This window comes from Telopea speciosissima, chromosome 8 (genome assembly GCF_018873765.1).
Source record: "Telopea speciosissima isolate NSW1024214 ecotype Mountain lineage chromosome 8, Tspe_v1, whole genome shotgun sequence".
In the NCBI taxonomy this organism is placed as follows: domain Eukaryota; kingdom Viridiplantae; phylum Streptophyta; class Magnoliopsida; order Proteales; family Proteaceae; genus Telopea; species Telopea speciosissima.
Window position 1 is genome coordinate 14,358,725 of NC_057923.1, and position 27,263 is coordinate 14,385,987.

The 27,263-nt window shown below is 39.1% G+C and overlaps 3 protein-coding genes across 3 annotated transcripts in view; 1 reads left to right on the top strand and 2 right to left on the bottom strand.

Moving 5' to 3' along the window:
* The window catches only part of LOC122638371 (cytochrome P450 724B1-like), a 3,711-nt gene extending 1,872 nt beyond the window's left edge, over positions 1 to 1,839 (bottom strand). The window contains exons 1-6 of the mRNA XM_043831300.1: positions 1,592 to 1,839; positions 1,168 to 1,492; positions 929 to 1,081; positions 451 to 690; positions 271 to 357; positions 72 to 150 (exon numbers count right to left, since the gene is read on the bottom strand). Of these exons, the coding sequence (XP_043687235.1) occupies positions 72 to 150; positions 271 to 357; positions 451 to 690; positions 929 to 1,081; positions 1,168 to 1,492; positions 1,592 to 1,818 (1,111 nt within the window). The 5' untranslated portion in view covers positions 1,819 to 1,839. The remainder of the gene's footprint in view (positions 1 to 71; positions 151 to 270; positions 358 to 450; positions 691 to 928; positions 1,082 to 1,167; positions 1,493 to 1,591) is intronic.
* The window catches only part of LOC122638370 (cytochrome P450 86B1-like), a 27,240-nt gene extending 6,783 nt beyond the window's left edge, over positions 1 to 20,457 (bottom strand). Inside the window, exon 1 of the mRNA XM_043831299.1 lies at positions 18,910 to 20,457. Within this exon, the coding sequence (XP_043687234.1) occupies positions 18,910 to 20,435 (1,526 nt within the window). The 5' untranslated portion in view covers positions 20,436 to 20,457. The remainder of the gene's footprint in view (positions 1 to 18,909) is intronic.
* On the top strand, positions 12,353 to 17,347 carry LOC122638373 (28 kDa ribonucleoprotein, chloroplastic-like). Its single transcript, XM_043831301.1, has 4 exons — positions 12,353 to 12,890; positions 12,982 to 13,083; positions 15,536 to 15,817; positions 17,277 to 17,347. The coding sequence occupies exons 1-4, from the start codon at positions 12,393 to 12,395 to the stop codon at positions 17,340 to 17,342; spliced, it is 948 nt and encodes a 315-aa protein (XP_043687236.1). The 5' UTR covers positions 12,353 to 12,392; the 3' UTR covers positions 17,343 to 17,347.
* Positions 20,458 to 27,263: the final 6,806 nt, after the last annotated feature.

Genomic DNA, 27,263 nt, shown 5'->3' on the forward strand with positions numbered 1-27,263 from the left:
TGGGGTGGGCGCAATGACCACCCTACCCCTTGAGAACATTCTCCCTAAATGTTTTCATGTTGGAAATTAACCTTTAAAGTTGACATCCTTGAGTGCTTTTCTGTGGACAAATTTGACTATATTTCCACACCTCAGAGCTTCGTTTATGACCTGAAAAAGGGTTTCCATGAACCAAATTCATTCTTTGTTAGTTCAATCATAAAGACCCTACAAAAGCCATAAAGCAAGTGATATTGAAGCATTACTGTTACAGTGTTACTGCTTTACTACATTTTGTGTGAACTCCATTTTTTTGTAATCTTCCCAGCTCAAGGCCTCCCCCTTCTGTTTCTCTTTCCTTATTCCATGGTGTTCCTCCTGTATATATATATTCTACATTTTAGTATTTATTTTTCACAAACAGAGAGTGTGTGTGTGTGTGTGAGAGAGAGAGAGAGAGAGAGAGAGTACCTTTAATTGTTTAAGGGCATTTTGTGTATGTTCAAGGAAGAATAAGGTCATGGCCAGGAGTGTGGAGGTTGTTTCATACCCTGCAAGCAGAAGGTCTAATACAATATTCACTTTCCCTTTATCAGTTAAGTCTCTACTTGATAAAAGCACATCCAAAAAGTCTCCTTTTGCAAGCCCCACACCCCACTTTCTGCGCTCTTCCATAATGGCTCTTACAGTGGATGAAACCCTTCCTCTAGCCTGCACAATCCAAATAACTATTCCATCAACAGAAGAAGCTTCATTTCAGTTCTTAGTGTAGAAAAACATGTACCTAAAATGATGTAGAAAAGAATAGAAATCGCAAACATTAGTCACACACAATGCACACAAAAATTTTCATTGTTCGAAAAGATTGTCCACGTCCATGGTGAGATGCGAAATCCTACATAGGTTCATATTACCAAAATATATATACATGTAGCGAGCGATGAAATACCTTCACAGCCTTGGCATATGAGGTTCCTGGTACATTTAATGGGAGAGAAACCAAGCCTTTCATGAAGGTAAGGAAGTCTTCTAATATCTTAGAAGTCAGTGGGTCTTCAGGTTCCAGGCTAAGTATTTGCTTCACCATAAGATTGAAAGTGAACTGCCATATATAGATGAGAGAATAGCATATAATTAGAGATGGAATCAAAGATAATATATAGAAACTGAGGGAGACTGTGTTCTTACCTTGTTAGCTTCTTTACAGAACATGACTTCTTTTCTCTCTTTCCATGATTCCATCATTGAGATGGCTAGCTTATCTATGCCGTGAAGGTACTCCAGTTTTGACTTACAAATATTGGTAAAGCTAAGTGCGAAGCTCCTGAGCTTCTTATGAACATCACCGAAGACAACAAGCAAACACTGCTCACCAAGTATTTCATGGATGGGTTTGGGGTAGCTGCTCTGGAATAGCTTCTCTTCGTTCTGGAGAATGAACATGTTCAGTTCATGATCACAGGAGACAATGGTAGGAGACCCAAATAGATGGGACTTGAAAACTCTTCCATACCTGGAGAAAAATATAATAGGAGATCGATAGCCCATTTCAGTTAATTAATCTCAAGAAATTGCAAAGATTAGGAATTGGGTATTCAAGAGAAATGTTCACCTAGAGCAATGTTCTTGTAAGAAGTTCCCCATAGAGTTGGATTTGTGTGGCTTGAGGAAGGAAAGGGTTTCTCCCAACAAGGGCCATCCCATGGTACCATGAGGTAAGCTGTTGTTGTCCTTAGTAATACGCTCATGTTCTACAAACAAGAAATAGAGGAAGACAAAGCTGAAAGCTAGTCCTACAGAGAAGCCTAAACAAAGTGATAAGGAGAGAAGTCCAACCATATTTGCTTTTGAATGACTAGTTAATAGCGGGAGGGTGAGTGAGGGACCTTCTCTTGCTACCTTCTCTTTTCTTAAACATATATATGTATATATAGGGAAAAGATCCCCACTACTTCTGACTTTCTGAGTAGGGGTGAGGAGATCTTTATCCCTGCCAGTTCCTTCTTACTTGGGCTATTTCCCCCGTGCCTCTAACGAGGGGGGACACAATGACCACCCAATCCCTACCCGGGTGGGGTCCACTACCCTTATTAGAGGCATAGGGAGAACTGGAGGAGATAATTTTCCATTTCTTCACATGCCCTCTCACATAATGAGCTACAGGGTTTACACTCACACACTCGCTCGCTCTCACACACACACACAATAGATTCCATGTGATTGGCTCTGAAAGGTCTTGGACGGAACTTGTACAAGGACATGATCCGCATTCCTACATATATATATATAGGGGCGTTATTCTCTGTGCCGCAGCGCAGCGTGTGCCCAGACACATGGGAGTGGGCATAATGATCACCTTGCCCCCTACACAGGCTGCCCATATGCCCAGGTGCAGGCTGCATTGCGGCACAAAGAACATTCTCCCATATATAGATAGGATTAATGTAGTGGGTGGGGATGGTCTAAAGCAACTTTTGCTGCTATATATTAAGGAAATGATTAACAAGCCACTTCTTAATGCCTTATGTTTCGTCCCTCTAAATTGGCTTTTGTTTTTTAATACAAGCGTGGTGTTGGTTTCCTTTATAGCACCCCAAACCCCCGAGATTTTTTCCATGGTTTTTTTTTTTGTTTTTTTTAAATAAGAAATGATATCAGGAAGATGGCAAATCTAATTAAGGGCCTTTGATTCTATTGACTATATTTTTATTGGTAGGTGGGGGTTGGAGTTGGCCGACTGTAGGGTAGTGGAATGTTTTTCTTTGACCTTAAATGATTAGATGGGTATCTGTTTAGACTTACGGATTAATTAGGTTGCCTCTCAAAATGGCAGCCCGGACAAGTGGAGAGTATAGAATATTAGAATTCATAATAATCACTTAGTTAGGAGGGTCTCTCAAGGAAATTTTCAAGTGGAATCATAATAAAATGGGAGATGTGGGAGGGATTTATACACTAGTGTTTATATTGGCATCAAATACGTTAGAAAGGGAAACACGAAAGGGAAACATTCTTTTCAATAGGTGTCATTGGAGTGTACAACAAGGGGCTCACAAATATTATTGATGAAAGAGAAGAGAAAATATGTAAGAGGTTTGAATTATTGGATATTGTTATTAATGAAGCCTGATTTCGGTCTAGAAAGTGTAGTTGGGATCTTCGGAGGGCCGTTTCGATTTCGAAACGACTTTGGATTGCTGAAAAATGATATACATCAGTACCAAAGGCGGTGAGTTGTGTTGGACTCGTCGAGATCTTTCAAACAGTATATTTTGGGATATATGTTATGGTTTGGTCCGACTTTGTCCGGTTTGGCATATTTTGATCTGGGGGCATATCTGTACTTTCTTGGGTTAGGGATTCTCTATATAATGTTCTTATCTCTAGGAGGGCTGTATGAGAGGTTTTGTAACATTTCCAAAAGATAGTGAAATCTGTTCTATTGCTCGACCGTGGATGTAGCTTCCCATATTGGGGGTGAACCACGTAAATCTCTGGTGTTGTGTCTTCTCTGTTTTTTGTTTTCTTCTGCAAATTGTTATTCTGGACGTTGTTTTCTTAATAGATACCCCCTACAAAACATCACTTGACAATTTTGATCGGATCCAAATTTTGTGGATTGACCCTTAAATTTTTTGCCTATCATTTGTCAAGATTCAAACTAATCCAAAGTAGCCAAGTGGCAAAATACAGCATTTAAAATAAAAAAAAAAACTGAACTATAAAGAAGGTGCATAGTTCTTTGAAGGGTTGCTTGGATATACATGAAGGGGTATATTATTACATACAAGGATAAATAATTGAATTTAAGATTGAAATTTGATACATAACCAATCTAGACCTCACTGGTTAGAATTAGCAACATCATTCTACAATTAAGGGTATATACTGTCAGGTGCGATTTCAAAAAATCACCCATGTGTTTAATCCATATTACTATGGAAAAGATAAAATTTAAATATGATGATTTATCGTGAATGGGGCCAAAAAGACCTAAATGATGTGATTCCCTTTTGAAAATTTATCCTCTCAAGTGCGATGCCCTTGTTTTTATAGGAGAATCCAACCGTCCACCCATTACTTAAGAGAATAAAAAGACGTCATTGCCCATGTTTATACGATTGAATTCTTAAATATGGTGCATTAGGCAGGATACAAATCTTCCCAAAATCCCCACTTAAGAGATTTCCCAGACCAACAACCACATAATTAAAATTGGGCTTGTGTTTGCTTCTATTGTTGTTCCCTATTCCCTATTGTCTATAGCATACTCCCATTAAGGATAAAAAAGGCTACAAGGGAATAAGTATGAGAAAAAGACCATATATACTAAAACAGAAGGCAATGAATCAGATCAATTAGTGATGTTGGATCATATAAACTCCACCAAACACCATTCATTGGCTAGAAGCAAAAATTCTCCCTTTAGATGAGAAGTCAAAAAGACTAAAAAAATGGGAGAATAGCTTATTTTTTAGACTTTAGAGGCAATATAACGCAAAACCTTTTTGACCTTGCCCCTTAAATTCCTTATCCAATAAGTAGTAGTGAAAGGCTTGAAACCCTTCCTCAAACCTAGCTGGTTTGCTCCCAAAAGGGATGGTATGAGGGCGACATATGCCTATCAAAATCTCTAGGCTTTTCCACTATGAGCAACAAAAAGAAAAAGTAGATGGAATTATCATTTTGAGTTCTCTTTACGTGGGTTTGGTTTAGATGGGTTTCTAATGGTTAGCTAATACAATGTTTCTTTGCCTGTTTCAAATCATCATAGGCTTTGATTACTCATCTTGTCTTATTGCTTTTCTTGTTTTGTTCTTTTGGGTCTTTTTTATGAATCTAGAGAACCACTTGCTTCTAAGCATGCATGGTTGCACGAGTGGTGGTGGTGGTGGAACCCACTCTCTTTATGGACAGGTTCACAGATATGATTCCTATATATTATGACTTGGTTGGGTTCACATTTAGGATGAAAGGGTATTTAACAGGGACCCATCAACATGCCTAGCTAGAAATGGAGAAAATTTCAGTTGCTGTTATATGCTGTGCAGCAACTATTGAGCTGAAGTTAGTCACATGTCATGACTGATATGTAGGCCAAGATTCCAATTTGTGTTTCCCTATTGACATACCCCTTGCATTGGAATGGGTCTAGTTGTACATTTGTGATGGGAGCAATGGCAAGTTATATTAGCATTCTCCATATATCCACATAACTCATTAGAAGCCATTCATCAAAATACAAAACACCCAAAAAAAAAAAAATCCTTAGTTATGGAGGGAAATTGGAAGGAATTGAAGGTCTATCTTTATGTGAATCAAAGATAAAATGGTCAAAAAATATATGTACAAATGCTGAAAATTTAACTACACCACAAATTTTTTCTGTTTTTTGGGGCTAACCATGGTGCTCGGATTTTCGACCCAACTAGGCCTCGGGCACGCGCATATGCTTCTACACACGTACACCATGTCGACACTAAATCCTATGAGAATCATATAAATCGTGGGGCTGGCCCCAAGGGGGTAAGGGGAGTTGAACTTCGAACTATCGGGAATATATCCACAATAGAAGCGTGGATGTAGAATCACAGAAAATCCCACATCGCTTAGAGATGTGTCATGGAATGTGTATATTTACTATGACCTCCTTTACTTGGCATGTCGTGTTTTAAAATTGTGAGGCCCAGTTGATATTATCGTACCATCGAAAGGGCCGGATTTGTGGCACTTCAGAACTCAGGGTGTGTGTTGATTTAGGTACGTTCCTTTGCCAAACAATTTGCATAATAAACCTTTCAATGTGAATGGAAAAAAACCACGGGATACATCCGAGAGAGATCGACTAATAAACAATATTACACCGATTTTGCTCCACAAAGTTTTTGTGAGTCTAGAATTTAAAGGGACAGCTGCTTGTGGATTTGGTTGTTTCTCCAACCCATTAGAAGATACTTTGGAGACTTTTAAAGGTGAGAAAGAGCTGAGTTATCTTGTTGGTGCTTGTGTTTTCTGATTGTTTCTCCACTGATGCTGCAATGACTTGTCTCATTGCTTGTATAGTAACCTGAAACAACCTCTCATCTTTGACTTGTCTCTTCCAAGTAGACAAATGGACCCCCTCCGGTGTTTTAATCCAAGTATGGGTCGTGTAACAAACCCTATCATAACTTTAAATTAGGTTAGAATAATGACAAAGGCTAGTTTCATAGTTCTCTTTAGCCTTCTTATTTTCTTCCACAAGTTACCTGATTTATGATCAGGTCCCAAGTGTTTCCTTTATCATTGTTCAGTGCTACTATATTAATTTGTTACCATAGAACAAGAACAAGGCAATGATTGTTATTTACAATGGTCCCACATCGGTCCAATAAGGGTTTTTATATGGGCATATATGATATTGGGTTCCTTCCCCTTGTAGATCGATTTATGAGGATGAGTTTTTTCAATCGTAACATTAGTATTTTCATTGATCTGTCCTTTTGCGGTTGATTACTTGGGAGGGGCTACATGGTGCTAGAGTGAGAGCCCCTAGGAAAGGGTTACCTGCCGCTAGATAGAATCTTAGAACAGGGTGGAGCCGCCTAGAAAAGACTACCTGATCCAGAATGGACCGATGAAGACGTCAGCTGTTAAAGGGTAGGTTAATGTTATTTTTTTACAATAGTCCCACATCGATCTCATAAAAGCTTGGATGTGGATATATATGATATTGGATTCCCTCCTCTTATAGACCAATTTATGAGGATGAGTTATTCCAATCGTAACAATCATCCAATCAAATTGTATTCTTTCACAAACTTAACAGTGAAGAGGGTATCCCAAGTGAGAGTCTCTCTCTTTTTTTTCCCCATTGGGAGGTGGGGGAGGGTAGTGGAGTGGAGTGGGGTGTGCTTTACTTTTACTCATGAGAGACTAACTTTTTTTTAAAAGAGTGATAAGAGATCAGAGTAAGACATAAACAGGAGGGAAACTGATTAGTGACAAGACTTGGGAATTAATTGGCTGGAAATGAACGATGATGTTGGACTATAATTAATGCCTCTTTGCCTTCTTCTAGATCTGCAAAAAGAAAGAAAGATGTCTGAGGAGTTACCCAAAAGCACCTTTTAGATCTATTAGAAGTAAAGATGTCTCTACTCTTTGTGCTCTTATTTTTATGAGAGAGAGAGAGAGAGAGAGAGAGAGAGACTTTTGGGCTAAAGTAAAAGCCAAAGAAAATGGAGGTTGGCACATCTCATAGCACAATATATATGACATTAAAATAGGTAGAAAAGGGTGACTTGAAGCACTCATGAGTCATGAGAGGGAGGTATGCGTGTTGAGAATGGAAAGGTTTGGTGGGGGACGTCAAAGTCTCACTTACCTCGAGACACCACGAGTGCCACACGGGTTACACAGACTTGAAACAGTCCTCATCCATGTCTCAATTCTGATCAAACAATATTAGTCACTGTGCTGTTGGACTCCAAATCCGAGAAGGGGTGACAATATTTGTCTTCCAACTTTTTAATGCGGTCCATCCATCCATGAGTGTGAAGCAGCAAAGAGATTGTGGTTTCCACATATTAGTTTGTTTGGTTTAGCTTTGTGTGTTTTATATAAACATTAAGGGACAATGTTCTCTTTGTCGCAGCGCAGCCTGTGGCCAGGCATATGGGCAGACTGTGCAGGGGGTAGGGTGGTCATTGTGTCTACCCTCATGTACCTGAGCGTAGATTGCACTGCGACACAGAGAATAATGCCCCAAACATTAATTGGGAAAAAGAACATGAGTCAAACAATAATTCAAACTCAATTCAGTCTTATTTCAATAAAGAGAAAATGGGTTGGTTAAATAGATTCTCTTTAAACTTTAACCAACCTTTTTTGTTTCCCCTCATTTTTTAGGGGAAAAAATTTTGGGTTTTGTAGAATATATTTTAATCACCTAAAATTAAAAAAAATAATAAAATATTCTTTTGCCAATCTATGAATATTTTTCTTTTCACTATTTTTTCTCAAACAATAGAATGCAAGATAAGAATAACAGTCGATCCAACAAAAAATAATTGACAATCTAGAAAAAGTCAGATAATAGAACGGAGTTTCTCTTCACCAATGGTGAAGAAGTAATCCCCTCACCATTGCCATCGATATATTCGGATTAGTGATTAGTATCAATCTTGTATGAAACGGGGTAGGAGTGTAGGACTAGTTAATGATGACATAGGCATTTAATCACATAGTTACATCACCAGTAAAGACTACGTATGAAGGAAAACTTAGCCCTTGATAATAAAGTGGATCAGAGTTTTCCTTCACCTATAGTGAAAAAAGAATCTTTTCAACCATATGGATCTGACTCTTTGATTCAATTGGGAAAAGGGTATTTAGGATCTTCTTCAATAGAGCATGGGAGTTAATCATTAGACTAACTGTCTCAAGTGTACATTTGTATCATCAAATCACCATGAATGAAGACATTCTCTCCTCATTCTAAGTGAAAAAAAACTTTCGCGTGAAAAAATAATGCACTGTTGCATGTGTTGTATAAGATAAGTGTCTTTCTTCATCCTAGCAAACGAAAAACTTTTGCCTAATAAGGTAGTGCAGTATTTTATGGGTTATATGAAATAAGGTTCGCAGGAGTAGAAGAGATTAAGTTTTCCTTGATCCTGTGACCATGTCATTGGACTCTTGAACCATTATTATACTCTCATTATCTATGGATGAAATCGAAACTATTGCTTGTCATATCAATACAACATTAATGATGGCCATGATGAAGGGATTCCTCCTTCACCATGGGTTAAGGGAAATTCGATCCTAAATTAATTGATGTTAGAGGAGAATGCCAAGGTAGGTCTAGCATAAGACAATCCTCAGTTATCAATCTAAATCCAGTATTTTTTTTTGGGTAGAAAGTCTAAATCCAGTCGCAACCCATGAATGTTATATTGGCCTATGGCCCAATATATCCAAACAAGGATATTGGGCCAGCCCAACTCATTACAGGACCATTCGTCCACTCATGGTCAAATTTAAGCCTTTAAATTTTAGGTCTTGCTTTGTATTGTATTTTTTTACACAAGATTAAAAAATCTTTGGAATCAATGTCAAATCTATCCCTGCTGTCCCCCAATTACCTGGGCTTACACAGGCACATGAAAGTTGTGAATTGTCATCTAAGAAGGAATCTTAGATGGCGAGAAGGGTCATTATGTCTATATTTTAAGGGTCTTTTTAGATGTCACTATATGCGAATGAAGTATAATGCTTCACTATTTGTCATTAGTCCATGTGCTAGAAGAACTCACATGCATCTCAATGATCAAATTTTAATCTATAGTAACAAGCAAGGAATATCGCTCAAACTCTTATTTAAAGTTTTAGTAAAATTACCAAAATGCCATCAAATGGAGATAAATATAAAATACAAAATGACATCTTTAATAATTTTAGCTAGTTCATTTACTCATTTAAACTGAAATTATACCAATAAGATTCGTATTGGTCCTCTATCACATGGACTAACCCATGTACCACAATGTGATAAATAGTGAAACATTATACTTTATTAGGCCTAGTGATGGGGAAGAAAACCCACATTTTAATTGTAAGTTTTGTTTTTCGTTTCAATTTGGTTTTATGAATAAAAATTTCTTGCACTTTGGTAGTTTCAATGAAATACTTTGATGGAAATTTTCAGATAATTTAAAAACTAAAAAAATAAAATAATATAGCACAAGTACACAATTATATAAATTATTTTGAGGTTTGACGTTAAAACCCTTTGAAATGGGCTACAACGTGAATATATTAAAGCATAGCTATAGATGGGCTTTCAATTTTGACGATTTTTTTTTTCCAATTTTGACGAATTAAAACCGACAAAATGTTGATTAAAAAGACCAATTGTGGATTCGAATCTGGCACTGTTCTCATCTTCCATGAAAGTATCTGATGCTATTGATGAGCTATCAATTACTAGTATGGTTAGTTACTAATTTTGGAAAGTTTCATCATCAAGGCGAAGTTCTTCCAAAGCAAAAATCTAGTCCAAGTTGGCCCATAGTATATGATCCATTATAACAGGTAGGGCGGTATAAATTTGCTATCATCTTTTTTCCCCCTACTTTCATTTTACCTGATTTGTTCTCATTGCAATTTAAAAAAAGAAAAAAGAAAAAAAAAGAAAGAACAATTTTTATGTGGGATCCCTTTTTTTTGTTTTTGGATTTCGATTTGAAATCTTCTCCCTGAAACGTTATATTAAAAGAAATCAAATTATTTATCTTGTTACGAAAGAGGGTGACCACCCCAAATTTGGTGGTCTTCTCGCAAAAGAAGACTCAAGTTGAACATCATGATATCTCTAATATTTAATGGATCAATATATGATTCTAGCATGGAGGTTTTCCAAGTTCTATTCTCCTGATCAATAAGGGAGACACGTTGGATATGTTGTAATTTGGGGGTTTAGAATGTTGGATACACTAAGTTTTGAGAGAAATTATCAAAGTATATATCAATAGATTGTCCATTACCAACATGCCAAATGAGCCAATTTTCAATAATATTTCTACCCTCTAGAATGCTGCACCAGGCTCAAGAGGGCAGATTACCTCAGCGAGCATGAAGATAATCTGCATTTGAAAAATAGATTGCTTTGAGAATTTCACCGAAAGAGAGTTTAGGTTAGACCAAAGCCTTCATGCTACGTTAGATAAAAGAGCTTGATTGTGGGGAAGGGGGTCTCTAAAGCTGAGCCCGCCTCTTTCTTTGGATTGACAAAGTCGAGACCAATATATCCATTGAATTTTCTTTTTCATCACCACGTCAGGAAGTTTTCCAAGCTTTTACGAGTCCTATGATCTCATGGGAAATAGGTAGCTTGAAACGGGAGCTCGCAAAGCTAGTTATGGAGCAAACAACCGATTTTGTCATGATCCATACCCCAGGATAAAAATTGTTGTTTACAGCTTTTAGTTTTGTTGAAGAGTTTGTTATTGATGGCTTAGAAAGTTTGTAATTTTGAGACACCGCAATCCATAGAGAGGCCAAGATATTTGGAGGGATCATCTCCTTATAATATTTTCATAATTCAATAAAACCATCGTTTCAATTTAATGGGAGTGTTGGGGTTGAATTGGATGATTTTTGTAATTTTTTCACTTGCCAACGGGCCTTGTAATATAATTCAATTGAGTCTTTAAAACGGCAGTTTTCTTGAAAATTTACTTCAGAGAAAAGAAAACAATCATCGATGAAGAGGAGATGATATATTGTCGGGCTCTATTATGGACTTTGATTCCCCCAAGGAGGATGTGAGACATTGATGGAAGTTATGAAGCCAATGATTCCAAATACATCCAAACGGGTCTTTTTAGTTTTTTTTTTTCTCTCATGATGAACATAAACTTTGAAGTAACCTACCATGACGTATAACATTAGAATTGTAAAAAATAAGATTGGATTGGTTGAACCAATCAAAATTGTTTGGACTGCGGTATGAGAGGATTGGCTGAAAACTGGATTGTGCCAAATAAACCCATATATAAATAAAAAACCGGACCTAATGAAATCAGATAAAAAATCATTGAGTTTAGGTAATGAATAAATGAATTGATAATTCGTTGATTTCACTATCATTGAGAAGGTTTCTAATTATAAAGGGAATTGTTGCAAATCAATGATTATGAGGTTATTAATAAGGAAATTAATTTATAACAGTGTTTCCATTGATTTCTTTGTTTATTATACAAAATTAATTAGACATTTAAATGAATGACACTGATTAGTTATTCATTGATTTCAATATTAGCTATATTCCTCTCACAATGATACACAATTATTTGATTTGTAACAATGATTTTACTATAAACTCTATTTATCCATTAATTTCAATATTAGTTATCTTTTATTTATAATTTATTCTCTTTTGTTAGGATTACAATATGAACACATCAAATTAATTTTTCTATTTTTTTGTTGTTTACTTGTTTGACTTAAGGAAGATGATTTAATTGTTTTTATTGAGTCTTTCCTCACTACTGGTTATTGATATAAGATTTCATTGTGGTTCAAACCCGAAAACAAATCGTTCTAAACCCACTATTAAAAGATCTAAAACATACCAGATCGAAAATTGAAACCCATCAAAAACCAAAATTCCTTAATTATTTGATTTTGATCTCACTCATTCTCAGACCGAAATCGAACCAAACCGATAAAATATTTGAGCATACGATAATCTTATATTCTTCGGCTTCCTCTGGCCCGGCCCTTTCGGACCCTACCGAACAAGACCCTTTTCTGTTAACCCCTCTCTCTCTCTCTCTCTCTCTCTCCCTCTCTCCCCCTCCCTTTTCTACCCCTTATCTCCTCCCCGTTCTCCCTCCTTCCTCTCTCACTCTCTCACTCTCTCCGCCATGTCTTTCGCTTCTGCGCACCTGTTCAAGCCGTTGTCAATGGCAGACGGCTGCCTCACCTCTCCTTCAACCCTCTACGCTACCAAGGCCGCTTATCCATTTATCGCTCTCCCTGCAAAACCTATAAAACTCCTTCAACTCACCTGCTTGTCTGCCTCTTCGTTTCCTTCTTGGCAATCTCTGAAGAAGAAGAAATCTCCATCAACTGGGATTTCTTTTGTGTCACAGACCTCAGGCTGGGCTCAACAAGAGGAAAAAAACGAAGTTGCGGAAGGGGAGTTAGACTGGGAGAATCAGCAGAGCGAGGAGACAGAAGGGAGCGAGGTTGAAGTTAGTGAAGTAAGCGCTGGAGATGGATTTGTTGCAGAGGAGGGAGAAGATGGTTACCCAGAGCCACCTGAGGATGCCAAGCTGTTTGTTGGCAATTTGCCGTTTGATATGGACAGCGAGAAGTTGGCTCAACTCTTCGATCAGGCTGGAATTGTCGAGGTTGCCGAGGTAATCGTTTGTGCTATTGATGCTTGAGGTTTCTGTTTCTCTATGCTTTTGAAGTTCTTAATATGTTGGTGTTATTTATTTTGTTTTGTAGGTAATTTACAACCGGGAAACAGATCGAAGTCGGGGCTTTGGTTTCGTGACGATGAGTACCGTGGAAGAAGCGGAAAAAGCTGTTGAAATGTTCCACCGTTACGTCAGTATTTCCATACCTCCCCCCCCCCCCCCACCCCCAATACAAACAAAAACTCCGCGGAATGGAAGTTGTTGATGGCTTAAGATGATTTGTTTCTCATTTGCTTACTCTTGTCCTGTGTTAATGAAATTGTTAGTTCCTGGTAGAAACACTTCCTTAACATTGTTCAGTGCTCAAAATTAATATTTTTGAATGATTATGTTTCTTACATGGTTTGACAGATTGTATGGGATGCATTTCTCTATTCATGACTTGTGATTACTTGCTTAAAATTTTGCATTTATGAATCTTGGGTATATGTGGTTTATATGCTCTGTTTATCTGCTTTGTTAAGCCCATTCACAGTATGTGCAAATTTTGTATATGCTTGGTCCTCTAGTTTCCAACCTGCAAAGATATTTTATTTTCAATTTAACTCTTTAACAGAAACATATCTGTTGATTTGGGGATACAGAACTCTGTAGATTTATTTAGACCAATGATTTACTTCTCATAAACTGCTGAATGTCTATATGTCACCGTCCTACCAAAAAAAAGTCTATATGTCACCGGTGCATTAAATATAAAACGGTTGATGAAATTGTCAGGCTTTTTGATGCAAAAGTTCTTTATGTAAGCCTTAAAATGTCAATGACCTTGTAAAGTTTCATTGTTGAGACTGTCACCACCTCATATTATTTTATTGTTGAGACTTGGTCTTAGGGAATTCTGCAAGGCACAGTATGCGCTCCTGCCCTCTGCCCAGCATAAGTACCTAATGTTAACTGTGCTAGTTTTTCGCTCTAGAAAGACAACTTAATAGGACTGATTGGCAAAGATGTGGTCCTACCCTCTGCCCTTCTCTTTTTGGTTTGAGAATTTGCAGTGTAAGTACTTAATGTTAATTGTTCAAGTTTTTGGTTCTAGAAAGACAACTTAATAGGACTGATTGGCAAAGATGTGATTGTGTGAGAGGCCATTCTTTGGAAAATGCAGTTTCTGTTGTGCTTATAGCTTCTATCTTCAAAACCGAAAGTAATTCTGGATCAAGCTTGTTTCTGGTACCTTGATTAGGGGATCCATATTTTTGTTTCTGTCAAAGACGTGGAATCTAAGGGGCACTAGTTGACTTCAGGACAAGGTGTTTTTGAAAACCTTGAGTATACTCATTACCAACTTGAACGATCATACTTTTTCATTCCATTTCCATTGTAACTTCCGTATGATGGACCCAGAATGTAGTTATATTATTGTTTTTTATAATTAGGAATCCCCTCAACTTATATGGCCTCTCAAAAGCTTGATTCTAAAAGATCTTGTTGCATTCTTTATCATTCTGCTTCCTTCCAACTTTCTCTTGCCCTTTTCAGGGCCTTAACATAAATAATATTAGATGTGGAATTCCAGATGATTGAGAAATAATTTCAAATTGGAAAGCCAGATTGGGTTTAACTGTTCATGAAAGCATGGGAGATTAGAATTAGTTGCAAACAATCAGTTTTAGTTCATTCTTAATACAGACGTAGTTTGCCAGTTTGGTGCCAGATGTGTCAAATTCCACCCATGAATTTCACCCCCCCTTGGTGATCCCTCGTCTAATGAGGATAAGGAAAATGCATATAATGGAGGTTTCACATACCTCTTGTTTATGGTTGGGAATCAAGATTCAATGCTATAACTTCACTTTTTATCTCTTTGCATATGATTCTTCTGGTAAAAATTTCCCAAAGCTTTTTGTCATATTCATGGTTACCCTCTTACCCTATCATATTATTCTCAGCTTTTCATATATGTGTAAATATAGGAATTAAAACAAGGTGTAAAACACATTTGTCTCCCTCTGTTCTCTGGAGAATGGAGCTTCCGATGTTTGGTTATTGGAAGATGAACCACTGCAATCCAATACTTCCGTTATGTGATTGTGATCTATTTGGCTGGGAAAAATCTCTGTGCTTAAATGAGATAGTAAGCCCACCATGTAGTTTAATAAGATGTACTGTGTCCAATGCCAACATTTTCTTGGGAATCTTTATCTGTCGTTTTATCTCCTTCAGTGTCCCCATATGGGCATCATTGTACACCTGTCACCACTACAGAACCTCTAATGCCTACAAATCTTAATCTTTTCAGTATGCCTTAGTAAATGCCATGGTAATTATCGGAGGATAGTTGATAATACATGCAAAGCTTGTGCATCTTTGCTGGATTTCTTATCACAAGGCATGATTATATCTCATTACAAAGGCTTGTATTCTATGTTTAGGATAAGATGCCTCAATAGGTCCTAGCTTTCTCCATTTTTTCTTATGTGCCTGAAATTGTGTTATTTTCTACTTCTCTTCCATAAGGGAAAAAGATTTTTTGACTTTTGTTATTATGGATAATGATGTTTTTCCTTTCTATTTTGTGGAGCCTCGTCAACTTCAATGGATTCTACAGAATGATTGAGAATTTCCTCCTTCCTTTTAAACAGGATGTAAGTGGCAGGCTTTTGACTGTGAACAAGGCTGCTCCGAGAGGATCCCAGCCAGAACGACCCCCTCGAATGTTTGAACCTTCTTTCAGGATCTATGTAGGAAACCTGCCATGGCAAGTGGATAATGCTCGTCTGGAGCAGGTTTTCAGCGAACATGGCAAGGTTGTGGATGCCAGGGTTGTATATGACCGGGAAACTGGACGGTCACGTGGGTTTGGCTTCGTAACAATGGCCTCACAGTCTGAGTTGGATGATGCCATTGCTGCTCTTGATGGACAGGTAAGATACATGCCCTATTTTCCATCAATAGAATATGTGAGTTATTCTTTAGAGGTTCTGTTACCCTGATACTTCAAATGGATGGTTTGAGGGCGGCCACTTTGTGCAAAAAAAGCCAAAGGTTAGGACACACTCCAAACTCACCCCTCACAGGACCCCACATAGGCGAGATCAGCACTGGTTAATGCCCTTATTATTTTAGAATGTGATCTGCTTAGCATGTCTGGTTAATATGGATTATAGGTGTCAATACTGGCTTCAGCCAGTTTGATATATCTAGGTCGGGCACAATTTTTTATTGAACCTTGAAAACCAATTCTGCCAGCTGCATTGCTCCTATGAGAAATTCATTTATTGGGTTTTGTGTGAACTCATACTAGTTATCTGAACTCAATATGATTATTTACCTCAGTCCAGGAGAATAGATCCAATCCCAAGTTGTGGGATTTGGCTTCTGTAATGGGTAGGCCTGTACCTGTTAACTTCCATGCCTTCATGCATAATGGAATTTTGTTCTTCCTCACAAATGGCATTCACACAGGGCAGCAGGAGCTTTGGGATTCACATTGATCTCTAAGGGTAATGGTTTAGATTGGTCAGCTGATCATAATATCATATTGACCTGGTCTTTCATTTTTTAGATATTTGGTGAGTAATATATTCTGCAAAGGGCTTGTCAATTACCATAGACCTGCATGGTCAAATCCAACTTTGAAAATCTCCTTAGTGAAATCCATTCAGTGCCAGTCTTCATGCTTCCTTTTTGCACTCTGTGTACACAGTTGATCAATGATGGTGGGAATTTCTCTCCAACTAGGTTAGGCAGAGCCAGTTTAGGCTTGATGTAGTTCAATTTTAAGTCTGGATTTCTCTTTCAAATAAATAAATCCTGAGTTCTTATCCATTTATTGATGAGCATTAATATTCGGTTATATTAAATGATAATGATAACAATGTCTGCTTGGATTTTCAAATTGAGATTACAGAAATGGATTACATATAATGGATCTAAGGTCCACTGCTAAGGCATATTCCACAACCAAAAAGCCATTACGGGAATCTTTATTAGTTGGAACAGATAGAATAGGCAATACTACACATCAGATGACAAATCTATGCAAAGATCAGCTGATCAGTATTTTTGTGTAGCGTGTGAGCTCTTGATGTTCGGGTAATCTGTTGTATGAATAATCTTTAATAAAATATTCTAAATAATATTTTTTGATCCTTGTGGCCTTAAGGTATGGAGCCTGGGTCCATTCCTTCATTACCTGTTAAAATAATTTCTGAAAATTTTCTTTTAGATGTAAATTAAGAAAGGGTTACGGGACTCCTTTAACTGTATGATTCTGGAGTCAACTCCACTAATGATCATGTCTGGTTCAGTCTATACTACAAAGCCTGCAATTTGAATTCTTACTGAAACAAGCAGCTTGATTGTGTGATGATGTTGGTGCAGAGTTTGGATGGGAGGGCCATCAGAGTGAATGTTGCAGAGGACAGACCAAGGCGTGGCTCCTTCTGATTTAGGGAGATTAATCTCCAAGTGCCTTTTTGAGTCTCTTGTAAAGAGGGAGAAGGTTGGGGGGGAGGGGTGTCCCTCTGACCTATTTGTCACTTTATAGATTTGCAAGTAAGGGGTTTTTTTTAAAAATTAATTTTGAAGTCCTTAACTAGCTGTTTCACTTGCTTTCCTTTTATTTATTTCTTTTGTTTCTCCAATTTATTGAGTTGGTATGATATTAATGATTATATTCATATTTCATTCATTCAAGGCGTTTACAGCTCATCTTGTTTGATCTATGCAAGGAGGTGGTCCTTCAAATTTTAGTGCTCTAGTGTAGTTTTGTTTCTGTTAGCTTTTTTCTTCTCTCTCTCTCCCAGAATGGTAAGTTATCTCTGGTAGGAGTATCCCTGGTAGAGTCTCTATAGGAGTGTGATCCCTGATTCGTAGGGATCGTGGGCGGTTTTCTCATATTTTCTTTATAAGAATGGGTTGACATAAGGAAAGCTTAATTTATGCCAATGTGGCGTGTTGCGCTGTTTTTAGTAGGGGTCAAGGAAGTAGCGCATTGAAACCTTGACCACCATGGGGACGTAATGTTTTGATGACGTGACTTGATCTAATTGGATTGTTATATTTGGGTATAACACAACCAAATGAAGCCTTAAGGATGGCACGATATTGACTTTTGAATTGGATTGGGAAAGGGTGTTATTGATCTCGTGTAGAATAGAAGATGAGAATTAATGCTAAAACTCACCTACCAAAGAGCATAATCATAATGTCACACCTTGGTGGAGAAAGTGATTCCCTCCTTATCTGGGCAACAAAAAACTTAGAAAAGTCTTAATATCGTCAATTAGGGAAAAAGAAACATATGACACCAATGTGCAAATTCTTGTGTGCATCTTCTCACATCCCACCTGTGGACCTTACACCGTTTCCAATTAAATGTATTGGACGATTTATAACCCTTTATCCTTAATTGATGTCAAATTTCACCCTAGCTTCGTGGCCAACCGTCGCCTACCAATTAAAATCCATCCGAGCACCCAACTAAAACTAACTACAAAACACAGCGAAATCAGTGGTTTTTGTGGAGAAGAATAGGAAAGTAATTGGGGTAGTTGATGCCATAAAAGCTAGAATGGAGAGGTGCTGTTTAACTATTCAAGCTGATGTACATTTGTTCCTCAAATTTTGCTTATTAGGCTCTGTTCACTTGCAAGGAAAATGAAAGGAAAGGGAAGTGAAAATTTTAAACTTAAAAAAAAAACTTTTGTAATCATTATCCTACATTATCAAAGTTTCTTTTTTAAATTAAAATTTTTCTCATCTCGTCCCTCTAATTTTCCTACAATCAAACAGAACCTTAAGGAAGCTTCAAAATATACATGACACCATCTGATACATGAGAAGAACAGAGTCATACCTTATTTGTACAACATGATCTACTGTATTATTAGTAGCCTTGTGTGCACCATAATACAAAAAAGTGCAGGGCTACTAGAACACTATAGACATTCTTCTTCTAGATCAAATCATCCAGTAAATGGGTTTTTCTTATTCTTATCCAGATCAATATATGGGCCTGGGCCTGGGCTTGAAAGTAACCCACAACCCATTCCTCATGTAAAGCGTGGTAGTCATCTTTGGAGCAACTGTTTGTCCCTGAACCACCTCAACTGAGTACCTCAGCAAAACAGAAGCTGCCACCATCTTCATCTGCATATATGCAAACTTCTTCCCAATGCATAACCTAGGTCCACCATTGAACACTGGATACTTAAACTGGTTCTCAATAACCAATTCCCCATCTCCATTGATCCATCTCTCTGGCTTGAATTCCGTACAATCCTTTCCCCATATGCTCTCCATACGTGCCATTGAGAAGATACAGTAAAGTACTCTCGCCCCCTTCCTCACCAATGTCCCATCTGGGAAAACATCGTCTTCTCTAACCTCCTTAAAATCTATCGGAACCGCCGGGTAAAGCCTCAGCGACTCCGAAAGCGCCGCTTGCAGGTACACCATCTTCTTCAATTCCTCCCTTGTGAACACCACTTCTCCTCCTCCTTTGATTCGGTTGATCTCGTCGAGAATACGATTTTCTACATGTGGGTGGTTATGGATGAGCCAGAAGAACCAGGCTAATGCGACCGAGCTTGTGTCTCGTCCAGCAAGGATGAAACTTATGCAGAAATCTTGAAGAAATTCGTCCGAGAATTTCTCTTCAACCTTCATCAGCCTTGACAAGAGGTCAGATCCATCTGTGAATCGACATTCGATTCTCCGATCAGCAACCGTCTTCGCCGCAAACTCACGAACTATCCGAACCGCCTTCTCAAGCCGTCTCTCCCGTCCAACCCTGAAAAACCTAGTGGTTTTCCATACAAATGGTGGCACTGTGAACCTCCATAGAGTGAGCTCCGTAGCTTGCTCAAACGCGCTAGCGAATGGGATATTTGGTAGGTGGACCGTCAAGCAATCCGGGTCCACCCCGAATGCGACCGTGCAAATGTTATCGAATGTGAACCGGAGAAGCATCTCTTGGAGATCGACGGTCTCTCTTGACGCTACGAGTTCGTCTATAAGCTTAAGCAGCTTCTGATGTACCAAATCGTGAACTGTTTGTAGAGAGTACTCAACGAATCGTGTGGAATGCATCTCAGAGTTGGCCGCACGTCTCTGCTCCTTCCACTTGTCATCGTCAGCATTAAAGATACCATCGCCGAGGAGATCGGAGAATCTTTCTCTGTAATACTGACCTTTGGGGAAGTTGATGAACCGGGTTTTGAGCATGTATTCGATGTTGGTTGGATCGACGGTGACAATCCCATGTGCCCCACCCATCCACATTCCTCTGTAATGGAAAGTACCTCCGCACTTGATCAGACACTCGGTTGCCCAATCGTAGAGGTGATGGAGATGGAAGAAGAGGGTAGGAACGATACCCATCACAGGCCATAGCATGGGACCCTTGTTGGTGAGTTTCTGAACTAAAGCGCTGAAGAGGAAGAAACTCAACAGTGCCATAGCTATGTCGGAGAATCTCAAGTGAGCTATCAAAGCCTTCGCAAGGGAGAGTGAAAGATTATTATTGTTTCTTGCCATTTCCTCTCTCTGCAACGCTGCTGAGACTGTACTGGGTTAGGTTAGGTTGGGTTTTGTTTAGATGTAAATCGTAAAGGTACGAAGGTTGAGGAGTGAAAATTCTAGGACTTGCTCTTTACTTGGAGAGTGGAGAAGATGATATATACTTGTTGCATTGGAAATTAAAGGGTAATTGATTTCTCTTCTTTCCACCATTAATGCATCAACCACCACCTTCAAAAGGGGGGACGAAGGAGGGACGGGCTGTGAATTGGTTGGTTTGTGTTTATGTAGAGTTCACAAGTTACAACACAACGAGCGGGAGACCCAAGACAAAGAAGGTCAACAAGACCGGGAGAAAAGAAAAAAGCAAAACTCTACAGACTACTACTAAGGAGGGTACAGTAGTGATTACGATTGCGAACGAGCGGATGTTGAGTCAGGCTGCGCTGCACGTACTGCATGTGCTAGCAGTACCCGACATGGATCCATCACTGCCCTTAAAAGACATTTCTGAAAGCAAAGGGACCTGGCTCTCCTACAGCCATGGCATGAGTCATCCTCATCGATTCTTTAAGGATTATATTGTGTTTTCGTAATGACATAGATGACCCTATTTATTATTGACGTGATTGACTAAATTTATCTATGGTACAAGATAAGTACTCAATCCCCTAGAAACATAGAATTAAAAATTTGATAAAAAAACAAGGATATTTCTAGTAAAAAAATTGACTGTTACTGACATTCATGGAATCATGGACAACCTATTTGGTAACAAGAGAAGATATTAATATTACAAGTTTCAACAACAGTGGTTCCCACATTCATCAAAACAGTTGAAAGCTCCGACTAAATGACTGCATTTGGGGCATGAAAGGTTGTCTAGTAGATGATCCCCTAATGAGGGTTTTTTCCTCATCATGGGCCATTGTGGTCCAATGGGGCATAAAAGTAGTAGTCCCTTCTTGCAAGCATTAATTCCAACGGGGTCCTCAAGAAGTTATACCATCTTCTGCCAATGCTTATGGTGAGTACGGAAGATCAGTGCTCGGTGTTGATGGTGGAAGTCATATGACGGCAATCACATAACATTTGGACCGTTTTGTGCAATGGGAGCCTCCACAAGAGAATTGGGTGAAAGTGTTATACCCGCACCCCGGGAGTATAATTAATTATTAATTCTTCCCCGTGACATGTAGTTATCACTACCACGTATGCCGGTGAGTTGTTCTCACTGGTGGTCAAACCCAGCTATATTGACCATAGTACGAGGTTGCCTGTGGAAACTAGTCGGGACCATGGAGGTTGCCCCTTGACGTGTCAGGGGTAAGTAGTTGACCAAATTTTATTGTGTGCTTACTGCCCTCTCAAAGCCCTCGAAGTGTGGTCCAAAGGCCCTGACCTCTTATGGTGGGAACCACCTTCCTACTCGCATCGGATGCAAGGTTACTGGCTGCCTCCGACCCTGCATCCAATGCTGCTGACAAGGACCCTTGTGGGTGAGACCCTGTGGCTAAGGTACTATTGGTGTCCTGCCATGTTTGACCCTACCCTTACCCCTTTTTATTAACTTGACCTTATGTGGGCCTTGGGGCCCAAGTTAGGATTTTTAGAGCTTGTGTAGGGATGGATGGTTGTTTGACCCTATCCAAACAGACCCTAGGTTACACTTATGAGGCCTTATCCAAACAGGCCATTAAAAGTGATTTTCTATATGAGAGAGAGGGGTAAGACTATTCCTTAGTCTTTCTTTTTCTTTTCTTTCTTAACCTAATCGTGAAAAGGAGGAGAGCTTTGAAGAGAGGAGGCGGCAAGGAGGAGAAGAAGGAGAAGGAAGGGAAGAAGAAGAAGGAAACGGCTGCTGGGTTTGGAGCTTTAAAGAGGGTACATCGTGTGTACCTCAAACCAGGTAAGCCAAGTGCCCTTTTCCCCCCTTTTTCTCTCTTTCCCCCTTGCTCGTTTGAGCTTGGGTGGTTCTTTGGTTGCAGCCCCAAGATGGGGATTTCTTTTTGAAACCCAAAGGGTTAGCTCGAGTCATGTGTAGTTTCCCCTTGTAGGATGCTTTCCTATTTTCATTACAATCCTATAAAGACCTCTATTTTGACCTCTTGCTGAATCTATTTGATTCTAAAGCTTCAACCACCAAAGAAAACCCCAAATCTGGATTTTTGAGCTTTTGATCCTTTAAACCCCCTTAAATCTTTGAATGTTGGGTGTTTCTAAGACCCAAATAGACTCCAAGACACCCCTCCCTTGTCCCTTGAGGCTTAGAGAACCAAATGGGACAACCCTGGGCTTTTAAAGACCTTGAAATCACACTTGGGTTGCATCGGAGGCAAGACTGCGTGAGTCCGATGTTTGCCTCCGATGTGTCCTGAGCCTGCAGGGAAGGTCGGAGGCAAGACTGCGTGAGTCCGATGTTTGCCTCCGATGTGTCCTGAGCCTGCAGGGAATGTCGGAGGCAAGGTCGGAGGCAAGACTGCGTGAGTCCGATGTTTGCCTCCGATGTGGCCTAAGCCTGCAGGAAGGTCGGAGGCAAGGTTGGAGGCAAGCCTGCTGAGTCCGACGTTGCCTCCGATGCAGTTTTTAAGGCTTATAACTTATGTAAACTGTGGGGTTTCTCTATGAGGCCTCCCCTACACTCTCTCACACTCTTATTCACTTCCATAGGCGCCAACATATGTGCAATGGAGTGATTTTGAGCGGGAATCGTTGCGCTTATACAAATTCCATTTGAAGTAATTGGTGAGTGGGTTTGGGTGACTGTTTGAGCTTGTTTACTATTGCTTATTCATGCATTTATGAATTATATTGTGACATTATCATTCAAGCATGATTGCATATTTGCATTTATTCTTATTCGATGATGATGATTTGGATGATATGGATTTGTGTTGTTACGGTCGGGAAGCACTGCACCGAACCCCGTATTACGTGGAATTGTATATTGCATCTCATTCTTGCTCAGTATGCGCCGTGTTGTCTGGTACCCGGTGTTAGATGGAATGGGACGTTGACACACCCGGATGTACCTCTCAACACGATAGGATTCATGTAGTATATCCGTGGTTAGGCTCAGTTCCCTATGCTACGACCCTTACCAACAGGGGTTTAGGTGTTGGGTAGCCGAGCACCCGCTTGCTGTGGAGAGTTAGAGAGGCCAGGCCGGGGAAGTAATGGTTATCGGGTCCGCCTCCTGGGTGGTGATGACTACGACCTGCGCGGGCTCCATAGTAATAATTGATTTTGCATTGTGGTGAGAATGGAAGGATCCACAATGTCTTCCCGAGTTATTGCAGTAGCATATACCCATTGACTTAGCATTGTGTGTTAGGTGGTAAATGAATTAATAATAGCATGCACCATGGACTATTTGTGATTGTGTGATTGTGCATCCCCTTTTCTCTCTCACTAGCTCGGTGGAGCTAACCCCGTGTACACATTCTTTTTAGATTTGGATGCGGATGATTCTTGTGGAGCCGGAGACCGTGGATCGAGGATCATGGCGATGGTTGCCCATGATGATTGTGCCTACGGGTTGTACTGTTACTTGGGATCGTTCCCGTTTTATTATTATTTTAGAGCATTGTGCTTTGTATAAACTTTTATGTTTTACCTTTTTGGTAGCTACTTGATGGTCATAGGAATTTCGTAACTATGTTACTTATTATCATTAGCCAATGAACATCTTATAATCATTTCATTTACGGTTCCGCAAACTCTGACCTGTCTTGGAATGTAATATTCATTTGTCTTTCGCACTCTGATATTATTGTATTTTAATATTGGTTTATGACTGTGAGTTGGCCACTGCATCGAGATCCTGGCGGTGAGGTGGGATGACGCGTGTCACCCCAATCATACCCTGATATTGTATTCTATCCCTTGTCGGGATAGGGGTGTGACAGAAAGTGACCTGTGATGCTAGTCTAAAATATAATTCAGATTTTGATGATTTGGTGTTGATCTATAGGAATCATCAAGGTGATATTTTGCTTCCTGTGTGCCTATTGAAACTTACCAATAGGATTCCACCTATACTCTTCGCTGTGTCACTAACAAAATTTACATGCCCATATGGTTAAAGGTCTTGGTATCAGGGTTTCAAAAATCAGGATCAGGTCAGCTGAGGCCGATCCTGGTTCTAACCGATGATTGGTCGATTTCATTGAAAAATCTCAGGTTAAGGCAAATATGGGCTGATTCTTACCAATTTCTCATTGATCCCAATTCTGATCCAATCAACCCTGTCATGGCAAAGGTCTTGATTAGTGTTTTAAGAATTGGGATTGTGTGATTCCAATTCTTCCTGATCCGTATTGGATTTCTAATGTTAAAATACATTTTGGCTGATTCTAGCTGATTCCTGACTGGTCCAGATTGGTTTTGTTCCGATTTTGATCAGTCTTGATCCGAATTGAAATCGACCGGGATATTCAATTCAGATTATAATTCTGTTCTTTTAAACCTTAGTCTTGATATACAATACAAGTTGAAGAAACTAATGGGTGTTTGAAATGCTTGTCTTTTGATCATGTTCATGAGGAAATCTGAAATTTTGTTCCAAGTGAATTAGTCCAAATGGATCAGAATTGAAATGGGGGAAAGATCCAGAGAAAAGGAAGGTATATGCAGGAGGACCCAACATTTGAAGAAGCCACCTAGAATTTTGACTGGGTTAATGTTTCCAAAATAATTTTTCGGATTTTTGCCATAGGAAGATGATGGGGGGAAAAATATCTCAGAGTTCAGTGGAGCTAAGAAAAGAATTATTTACAGATATGGTTTGTAGTTCATTAATAGACCATTTCTTCATCGGGTCTGTTTTCTTTTTTGCCATTTATTTTACATATTGGATACAACAATTAATGGTCCTAGGTAGGCGGCTAGGCCCGGCATGGATTTAAAGGAAGAAACATACTAAAGGTTCTCTAGACTAAGGGGGTGCCCAATTCCAGCCTGAATCGGTCCGACCGATTGAAACCGATACAAACCAAACTTGACCATATTGGTTCAGTTTCGGGTTGGATTTCTATAAAACTGAAATTGAACCGGATTGATTCAACCCCTTTTAGTTGGGATAGGGCTATGGTTGTTGTTGTTGTTTGTGGGACCTTTAGTAATTAATTAAGATTACTACTACACTTAATTAGAGCAAGGACTGTTGGAGTGTCAAATTCTAGCCCGAACTAGTCGGGTAGACCGAAAACGATTGGTAGAAATTGAACCTTTATTGGTTTGACTTTGGGCTGGGGTTTTCGAAATTGGTAAAAATTGATATCAATCTAGATCAACCAAACTTGTAAACCAAATTGAAACCGATGAAAACCAGGGAAAAAAAAAAAACTGAAAAAGTCCATAATAAAAACAATTTTTTTGCATTATTTATTGAACCGAGTCTCCCTCCACCCACGATGAATTGGATCACAGCACGGCAGGACAAGGTGGAAAAGGCTATCGTTAATGTTTTTTGGAACATACTAAAACCCTAGGATGGTAGGTGAACCATCCTCTATATGGGTGGATGGAAACTTAGTCCGCGGATCCTTATTTATTTATGTATAAACATGGAAAATTGAATTGATAATAGCTAGATAAGAGTCAGTTAAGCCAACTTGATAAATGATTGAGCCGAACTGATGGGTTTGCGATTTATCTTGGTAAAAATCTCATCTAGTGATCGTCTCGTAAATAGAAAATTATAACTCGTTCATCTACTAAATCCGAGCACAAGGCTCTTGCAGATGCCTCGATAGAACTCACTTGGCTCTAGTCTCTCTTCATTGAGCTTGGGTTTCCCCTTTTTTTTTTTTTTTTTTTTTACGGATAGGTAGGGAGGGATGTAGGATGTGAACCAGGAGACTTGAACTCAAGACCTCCCGATACCAATGGGCCTTTACGCACCACTAGCTACCAAGTGCGCTAGGATAGTGCCCTTCTAGATGTCACCTATATTTTGGCCAATCCTATATTTCATGCCCGCACCAAACTTTGGAGATCGAATTTTACTTTATGCAGGATAAAGTAGCGGAACATGAGCTAACAGTCAATTTTATTTCAGCTACAGATTAGATTGTATGTAGATGTCATGACAAAGGGTTTATCGTCGACATGGTTTCAATTTCTACTTGACAAGTTAAAGGTCTGTCCCAAAAGACGTTCAACTTGAGGGGATGAATTGAGCCATATTGAGTTGTACTTTGAATATCTTTCTTATTTCCTTAGTTAAGTTAAATTAGTTTTCCTTGCTGCCTTGGTATATCTTAAATTCTCTTTGTTTGTAAGGTATTATATGTGCAATGACCGTCTTACCCCCACTCGAACATGACGCTTGGACAGTGGAGGATCTGAATCCTTATATGTGTCTATATATAAAGCCTTCTACAATTGTAGGGAGAAAACAATAATACAATTTATTGATTTTACACAAAATAAAAAATAATCGAAACAACTCTCAACTAACTTTATAGAAAAGGATCCAGATGACAACATATAGCATATCAAATGACAACATATTATAGCTATAGTTGTAGAGAGAGAGAGAGAGAGAACAATAATACAACTTATCGATGGCAACATATAGCCTATCAAATGGCAACATATAGCAAAACAAATGAGAAGAGTGAGAACAAAATCCAAGGATTTGGCTGCACACAAAGTACTACATATTTATTATTGAAATGTCTACTAGTTTTCACAGCACAACACAGCACACATGGGACTGGATTTGGCTCACACAGATCATCAAAATTTTGGTGGAAAACCTAATCAAGAGTAGTAGCAGTAGACGGTACTGCCCGGTGGTGATGAGTCCGATGGCGACGGCAGCAGGAGAGCAGTAGGTAG

Excerpts from the sequence above, each read along its gene's own strand:
- LOC122638373 (XM_043831301.1), top strand. The coding sequence starts at position 12,393 with ATGTCTTTCGCTTCTGCGCACCTGTTCAAGCCGTTGTCAATGGCAGAC. Across the intron at positions 13,084-15,535 it reads TTGAAATGTTCCACCGTTAC|GATGTAAGTGGCAGGCTTTT; the intron begins GTCAGTATTTCC and ends CCTTTTAAACAG. Across the intron at positions 15,818-17,276 it reads TTGCTGCTCTTGATGGACAG|AGTTTGGATGGGAGGGCCAT; the intron begins GTAAGATACATG and ends ATGTTGGTGCAG.